Raw genomic sequence first — 8258 nt, forward strand, 5'->3', positions numbered from 1 at the left:
AGCTGACGTAGCCGGAAGAGGAAGTCTTCCCAGCTGTGTTGTTGATGTGTTTTGGCAGCTGCTCCTGCTTTGCCGGTTGAGGGGACAGGACACCCCTTGGAAGGATGGTGTGTGAAAAATGTAAGTGAAGGGGCTGCTTCTGCGGGAGGTGGAGGCCGGGAAACTGACGAGACTCTCTGCGATTTCGGCCTTGGGTCTTCCCCTACTGGTCTGTGGCATAGAGAACCGTTGTCTACCTTCCCTTCCCCACGGTCCTTCTTGCCGGTCCCGGGACCATATTCCCGTATGCTTTGTGTTCAGAATGGTTTCAGATCTCTGTGTTTGTTACTCTTGTCGTCCTCGCGTCCTTCCTGGATCTCTTCAATTACAACTTCTTGATTGGCTCTCGGAGGCTTAAAATGGAACTTCAAAATCTTTCTGGTAGCATCTAGAGTTGCCAGATGTAACAAAAGAAAATTCCAGGCTCTCGGTTACATTTTAAGATTATAAGCAATGATTAATTTCTAGTATTATTAATATGTCCTGTATAGTGTTTAAATCTTGACTTTTTGTTGTGCCTTACTACAAAAAATGCGGCATTTAATACAGATTTTACTTTAAAAATTACTTAAGTGGTTATCTGAAATTAAGTTTAATTGACCATCCCGTCAATTCACAGCATTGACTCAGGTGAAGGAGAGAGTCTCATCATCACTAAAGAAATCTTTACGTAGTCACCCTTGGCTTTTAGAAAGGCATTTTTAACCCTTTTAGTTACCATTCAGTAATTCCAATGAAACCCGTGAGATTTGTTGGAAATATTTGATTCTTTTAACTGCAAAAGCTGATGATTTGTTTTAAAACAACCTTCTTCTCTTAATTTCTTTCTTGGACTAGACATCCTTCTCTGACAAGATCCCAGCTCACATCTCAGTTACTGGCTAATATCTATGACCCATTTTGTTCATATCTCCTCAATACATAGAACTCTGGACACAGACACCCCTACATAGCTGTGGCATTAGACTCAGCCGCCATTCTTAAACAGTGTTTTTATTCTTTTTGAAAGTGAGGAAAATGTTTAATTAAATGTGGCTTAAATGTATTTAGATTATGAGGCTGTCCTTTGTGCTGTGCCATAAAAGATCATTTCTATTACTAGTTACTTCTTTGCTCTTCTGAAAAATCTAATGTTTTATTATTTGTAACCTCTTAGTCTGTCTGCTCATTGCACTCACCCTCTAAGTAAACTGAAATCTTGCTCATAAGAAGCTGTAATGTCAGGCAGCCACCTGAGGTCTGTCTTTCCTTGTGTGATAAATTATTCAAAAATGTTATTTGTCTCCCAATTTTTTTAGAATTACTTCTTAGAACTTGGCAAATACAAACTGCTTTCCATACTACTAAATGAACTTGTCAGTGTTCTCCAGTCATCTTCCATTTACTGAGTTCCAGGAGTTTAGTGTGGGTCTGGTTTATTTCCCAGACTCACACTAAACTCCTGGAACTTTACCTTGCTCTGTTAGGACTTTGGGGAATGCTTGGCCTCAGCACACCCATACCCCTGAGTATCCAGCCCACTTCTCCCCCCTGACCATTTCCCTATTAAACAGTAAGAAGTAACTGTCCATTTGGAACTCGATGTTCGTGCCCTTTACAAAGACCTACCTTATCCTTCCAACCTTGTTTCACACTAAGTTGGCCAGATTACTGTGGTACCTCCCCCATGAACTTCCTGTGCCTGTCCTGGGGATGTGTACTTTATCTACTGTTTGACTTCATCTTCCTCATTTACCTTGCCAGACATTTAAACTCTGTCTCCTTAGTTCACGATTGTTACATTTTATTTTCCTGCTTATATTTTTACTGAAGGCTTCTTCATTTTTTAAGAAGTCTCTAATCACTTTGAAAATCTGATGAACGCTGTAGAGTCTTAACAAGAAAAAGTTATAAACACACATACTAGGTTTCTGTACAGTTGCACCTGGATTATTTCTTTCCTACAGTCTGCCTACAAGCTCTTAAGGAACTAGTGGGCTTGGGTAGAAGCCCCTGAATCTAGATCCGTTGCTTTGTTTTCATCTGCACCTTATACAGCGCTTTGTAGGGACTAGGTGAGTAGAAAATGTAGGAGGAATGAGTAAGTTCGTCAGAATTGTTTGAAGTATAATCAGTGAAAGCCTGTTGTTAAAGTATCTTATTGTCCTGCAAGTTTTATTTAGAACCAGTATCTGTTACCCACAGTTACTATGCATGCAGTTAAGTCATTCATTGGTTTCTACCCTGGCATTAATAGATTCCTACTATAACCTGACTTTTCATATCATTATGTACTTCAGGTAATACAATATATTATTTTAAATTATTATTGTGAAGTTAGCAAAGAAATGAATTTCATTATTTTATTTCCACACAATTTGCTTATTAGATGACAGTTGTTCTCTTTTGCTATTTTGGTGACCACAGGTGAAAAGAAACTTGGCAGAGTTATCACTCCAGACACATGGAAAGACGGTGCCCGGAATACCACAGGTACTGTTTGCCATTAGGAGATAGGCGCTGGATCAGCCCTTGTGGATACTGCTTTAGTGCTTCACTGTCTGCAGAGTGCACTGTTAGATGCTTACAGTATCGCCCCTTAAACAGAGGACTGGGCTCTCCGTGAATGCATGTACTTTTCATCATCTGAGCTACATGTATGGATTCTTCATATAGTCAAGAAGTAGTAAAATTATTATTTCAATGTATGTCTATTTGATTCAACTTAATAAGATCTGTATTTAAATTTCCTTTCCACATCTAAGTTTTACATTCTCAAACAAATTTAAACTGCTTTACTTTTTTATTAAACCCATACAGCAAAGCCTGGCATGGTGATGCACACCTTTAATCCAGGAGCTACACAGAGAAACCCTATCTCCAAAACAGAACAAAACCCACGCACACAGCAAAGTATATCTTTAATGGTAGGGGAAGCCAGTGTTGTTCTGTATTCTGTCTCTGATAGCAGTAGACAGGTGTTACGCATACAGAGCGTGTAGGCATTGTCAGAGATGTACTTTAAGACCGAGCGATAAAGTGCTTACACTTCATACAGCAGTCATGAAAAACGGGGCTATTAGATGAGGGTGTTTTCTTTTTCCTTTTTGTTTTTTTGGATTTGGTTTCTTCAAGGCAGGGTGTCTCTGTGAAGCCCTAGCTGCCTTGGAACTCACTCTGTAGACCAGGCTGGCCTCGAACTCAGAAATCCGCCTGCCTCTGCCTCCTGAGTGCTGGGATTACAGGCGTGAGCCACCATTGCCCGGCTTATATGAGGATTTTTAAAAAATAAAAAAAGGGTCGTTTGTTGATTAAAAAGTCAAAGCGTGAACTTTGGTATTACATGTTATATGTTAAATGCACAAAAGTAAATTGTCTGACATGTATGCACTTTTTCTTTTTAATATGTAGAGAGTGGCGGGAGGAAGCTGAATGAGAATAAAGCTTTGACTTCCAAAAAAGCAAGGTGAGTGAGAACACCTGGGGCAGCCATGGGTGGGGGTAGTCATGGGTGGGGGCAGCCATGGGGGGGGGCAGTCATGGGTGGGGGCAGCCATTGGGGGGGCAGCCATGGGTGGGTGAGAGCACCCAGGCAGTCATGAAGCCCACTTTGTAAGTGGCAAGCCTAGTGCAGTGAGCTCTTGCCTGGTCATGTGTGTTAGGTGTATTTGCATTCAAAGACAGACTCTTTGCTATAGGCCGCTTCTCCACCCTGTACCAACATATGTAGGTATGAGTGCTACTCGCTACTATTTTAACAGAAAACATGGTTTTTATTTTATCTACTTGTTAATTCACCTACAAATCAAAGGCACCAAGGAAATGTGGAAGTCATAAGCTTTGAAGTTGGAGCTGAGTTTGAATCTGGACTCTGTCATTCTAGTCACATGACCAGAAGCATGTGGCAGTTCCTTACTCTTTCTGAAGTGCACCTGAGAATGAGGACAAAATCTCCCCAACTTTGACACGCTGCTTCCTTATATTAAATTTAAACTTCTGCATGAACCCTTCCCACTGCTATGCCTTGCTTCCTTTACCACAGTGAAGGGTTATTCGATTGGCCATGCAGAAAGGTCATGTGGGTCCTTTGCTTGAACCTTCCCTTGGTTTTCCTTTTCCAGTAGAATAGAATCTGGGCTCTCTACCATGTTCTTACATGATATGGTAGCTTCCCGCAGTCACCTAAGGCCGTGCATGTTTGCTGCTCCGAGGTTCCTCCTGACTTCTTGTTATTTGAAATTTGGTTGAGATGTGATCTCAGAGAGGGGTCCTTAGCCAGCATCTGTCTCTTCTCCACCACAGCCTGCAGCTGGGGTTCTCTCTGTAACACTTAGGTAAGGGAAGGGAATTTGTAATGTTCATGTTTAGTATTTAGAACAGTATTTGAGTATAGTAAGTACTCTGTAGATATTTGCTAAATGAATAAGTAGCCATTGTGTGGCATTATCCTAGGAATTAAAAGAAATAAAAATGAAATTTGTACTTTATAAAGTAGCTGGCACGTACCATATATGTTGTTGCTTGACTATACTTTCTAAAGCCATTTTTTACTAGTCATTTATATAAATCGTGCAACTTCATATACATTCAATTCCTTTATGCTCTTAAATTTTTCTGATATTTCTAAAATGTAGCTATTATTTTTGAGTACTCCTGTTAGCTTGTTTTTGAAAGTATACTATTATATTACATTAAACTTTCAGTACTGTTATTTATAAGGAGCAAGAAACTCTAGGAGGCTGGAAAACTGGCTCAGTGATACACTGCTTTTCTAGAATCTGAGTTCAGTTTGGGTGTCAGGAGGCTCACAAACTGCTTATAACTCCAATTTCAGGGTATCCATCACTGTCTTCTAGCCTTAGCAGCACAAACTCCGACACAAACACACATATAAACATATTTTTAAAAATAATAGCATCTCTAGAAAAAGAACAAACATCCTGCCAATTAATGGTAAATGTTCATTTGAAGATTAAAATGTTGTTTTAGAACAATAAAAATATGGTTTCAGAAAAGGACTCTAAACATCCAAATCTAAACAAAAATTTTACTTACTCTTGTGGGAGTAAAGTGCTTCAGTTTAGAAAAGTTAACCTGTAAACATTACCTATTACCTAGCCGTCGTGGTACGTGTGAGAAGCTGAGCGGGGACGATACTAAATGGGTCATGGAGCCAAACTCTGTCTTAGAAAAATAAATGAAGAAACAAGGAAAAGGTGTTTGTTTGTTGAATATAGAAAATAATGGGGCTGGAGAGATGGCACTTTCTGCTCTTCCAGAGGACCTGGGTTCAATTCCCATTACCCATATGGTGGCTCACAACTGTCCCTAACTCTGGCCCCAGGAGATCCAGTGCCCTTTTCTGGCTTGAACAGGCACAACCCACATGACACACAGACATTTATACAGGCAAGACACATAGATAAAGGTAAGCAATTTAAAGAAAAGAATATCCCACGCTATAGCCCAAACAAGATACTAGGACTATGATGTTTCATGGAGGAAATATAAATAGCTATTTGGCAGGAAGGCAAACATTCAGTTTTGGGAGAATTATTTCTTATAAAGTTATTTGCTCTGTGTTTCCTATAGGCTACCATGTTCATATAGTAGAAAAACCTTAATCCAAAGGGATTAGTCTAGTCACTTGAAATGCTTGTTTAAGTGAGTAGTCATTAGGAGATGTCCCTGTTTTATTTTAAAACAAACTGTAGATGTTATTCATCTATTGTTGGGTATTGAGATTAAGCCTTTACAGTTTGGGTCTACTGATGAGAATTTTATATTCTCACATAAAGCATCACCAGAATAGATATTTTGTACCTTTAGAATGGAGCCAGCGCTAAGCCAGTTGTGATGTTGCGTGCCTGTGATCACAGTGCTTGGGTGCTGGTAACAAAAGCATCAGGAGGCCAGGGCCATTCAGCCTGGGTTCCCCATCAGAGGGGAGTTGGGCAGGGAAGGGGGAGTGGTCCGGGAGAGATGACCATTTGCTTCTCAACATCTACATTACTGCAGCTCAGAACCACCTGTAACCCCATCTCTAAAGAACCCGGACCCTCTGGACACACATATGCACGCGCACACACACACACACACACACACACAGAGAGAGACAGAGAGAGAGAGAGAGAGAGAGAGAGAGAGACAGAGAGACAGAGAGACAGAGAGACAGAGAGAGAGAGAGCGAACATACAGACTCCTTCCTCCTATTTTTAGTAGTTGGCTTACCCATATATAATACCAGCACTCAGGACAGAGGCAGGTGAGTCTCAGTGAGTTCGAAGCCAGCCTGGTCTACAAAGTGAGTACCAGGACAGCCAAAGCCATACAGAGAAACACACACACACACACACACACACATACACACACGCTCACGTTTCTATTGTGGTGTGAATATCTTTTTTTCTTTTTAATTCTCTAGGTTTGATCCATATGGAAAGAATAAGTTCTCCACTTGCAGAATTTGTAAAAGTTCTGTACACCAGCCAGGTTCTCATTACTGTCAAGGCTGTGCCTACAAAAAAGGTTTGTGTCTTTAACTTAATTTTTTTACTTATATCAAATCTGTCTCATTTGCTATTGCTTTGAATAACAGAAAGGGGTAACCTTTCATAAATTGTTAGTCAAATACTCCTTTTTACTAAGATAAATAGAATTTAAAGTGAATTTGTAGTCAAAAGGATATTCCTTTTTCTCTTTTATGATGCTTTGAAGTTCTATCTGTCCTTCTGTCTGTGTGTGTGTGTCTGAGTGTGTGTGTGTGTACAGGTGTGCAGCTCACCTAGGCATATGTGCTCAGAAGCCAGAAGAGGGGCATCATGTGTCTTCCTCTATTACTACAGCTTTTGAGGCGTAGTTTAATAGTTGTGCCTGAAGCCGAGGCTCCTTGTTCTCAGTTGGGCCAGAAGCCAGTAAACCACAAGGTTCCTCCTGTCTGCACCCCACCTGGATCTGAAATTATGGGCATTTGTGAGAATATGTGAATGTTGAACTCCAGACTCTAGTTTATATGATTACAGAGCAGTGCACTCACCCAGCAGGCCGTCTCTGCAGTCCCACTGCGGGAGCGTCTGAGCTTTAGATTGACAGGATAAACCATCGCACTGCTTGCTTGCCTGCCTGCTCACACGGTTTCTTTTGTTTCAGGCATCTGTGCGATGTGTGGCAAAAAGGTTTTGGATACTAAAAACTACAAGCAGACCTCTGTCTAGACGTGCTGGTGCGACTCTGACGTTCCATGACTGCTTTGTGCTTCAGCTTTTCAAGGCATGGCGTGGATGTCCATCTACAGAATAGCCTGTTGAAGATGAATGGTTCCGTCGGAAGCAGAGAAGTTGATCAGTATTGATTTGTCTGCTCTCACCAAGTTCCGAACAGCAGTGATATGACCAGTTTTCTGCCTTAGTGGTTATTTTCCTTGTGAGCATTTTACTGCACTAGATAAGTGACAAAATTAATGAATAAGGTGTTCCTGACTTCTGTACGCACTGTCTACTCAACATTATCCATGTAATGAAAAGCTGTTCCTGACTTCCGTACGCACTGTCTACTCAGCATTATCCATATAATTCTTATCTGATCCATGTGTTTTTATTTATAGATATTGCAAATGTGAACTTACTGATCCTTTGTTCTGAACTTGACATCCAGACTTGAGATTTCTCACTTATTCACAAATGTCACAGTTCTTAGAATGAGCAGCACCTTAGTTAAGTGCATTTTCATGAGCTATAAATGTTTGCAGAGTGGTTCTTTAGTGACCAGTCCTGCTGCAAGTGTAAGACAAGTTGCAGTTTTTATTTAAATTGGCTGTTGATGCTGAAGTGCAGTTCCTTTCATATGTGACTGAGAGCCACGGGTCCGACTGCCCAGGCATGCACTGAAGTTCAGAGCATCAATTCCGTCAGCACTATTTTAAATTCAAAGGAGGATAAATTTCTTCTGTTATTTTCTTAACATCTCTCCACCCCCACTGCCACTCCCTCAGAAATAAAGCAAGCGTCCTGGCCTTCCTGTGTCTTCAATGATGTCACTAGACTGAGTGCCAGAAGACTTTTTGAGGTTTCAAATGAAAGTTTTTCTTGGTGCCTTCTTAGGGTTGGGCATTCCACCTTTAAAACCCTCAGCTTACCCGGATACCAAAAGCATATTCTGTTTCCATCTGCAGGATCTTAAATACACATCACTGTAATGTGGGGCCTACTATAAGCAATGAAAGATAGACTAGGATTATTATT

General features: G+C 40.7%; 1 protein-coding gene across 1 annotated transcript; it reads left to right on the top strand.

Moving 5' to 3' along the window:
* The first annotated feature begins 2 nt into the window (after positions 1-2).
* Positions 3-8029, top strand: Cript (CXXC repeat containing interactor of PDZ3 domain). Its single transcript, XM_052186520.1, has 5 exons — positions 3-120; positions 2446-2511; positions 3430-3484; positions 6443-6546; positions 7168-8029. Exons 1-5 carry the CDS (start codon positions 105-107, stop codon positions 7230-7232), a joined length of 306 nt encoding a protein of 101 aa, XP_052042480.1. The 5' UTR covers positions 3-104; the 3' UTR covers positions 7233-8029.
* The last annotated feature ends 229 nt before the right edge of the window (positions 8030-8258 follow it).

The sequence above is a fragment of the Apodemus sylvaticus genome, chromosome 6, assembly GCF_947179515.1.
Source record: "Apodemus sylvaticus chromosome 6, mApoSyl1.1, whole genome shotgun sequence".
NCBI lineage: Eukaryota > Metazoa > Chordata > Mammalia > Rodentia > Muridae > Apodemus > Apodemus sylvaticus.

Bases quoted from the DNA above. Each gene is read 5' to 3' on its own strand.
- Cript (XM_052186520.1), top strand. The intron at 2,512-3,429 runs GTACTGTTTGCC...TTTAATATGTAG, and splicing joins CGGTGCCCGGAATACCACAG to AGAGTGGCGGGAGGAAGCTG. The intron at 3,485-6,442 runs GTGAGTGAGAAC...TTAATTCTCTAG, and splicing joins TTGACTTCCAAAAAAGCAAG to GTTTGATCCATATGGAAAGA.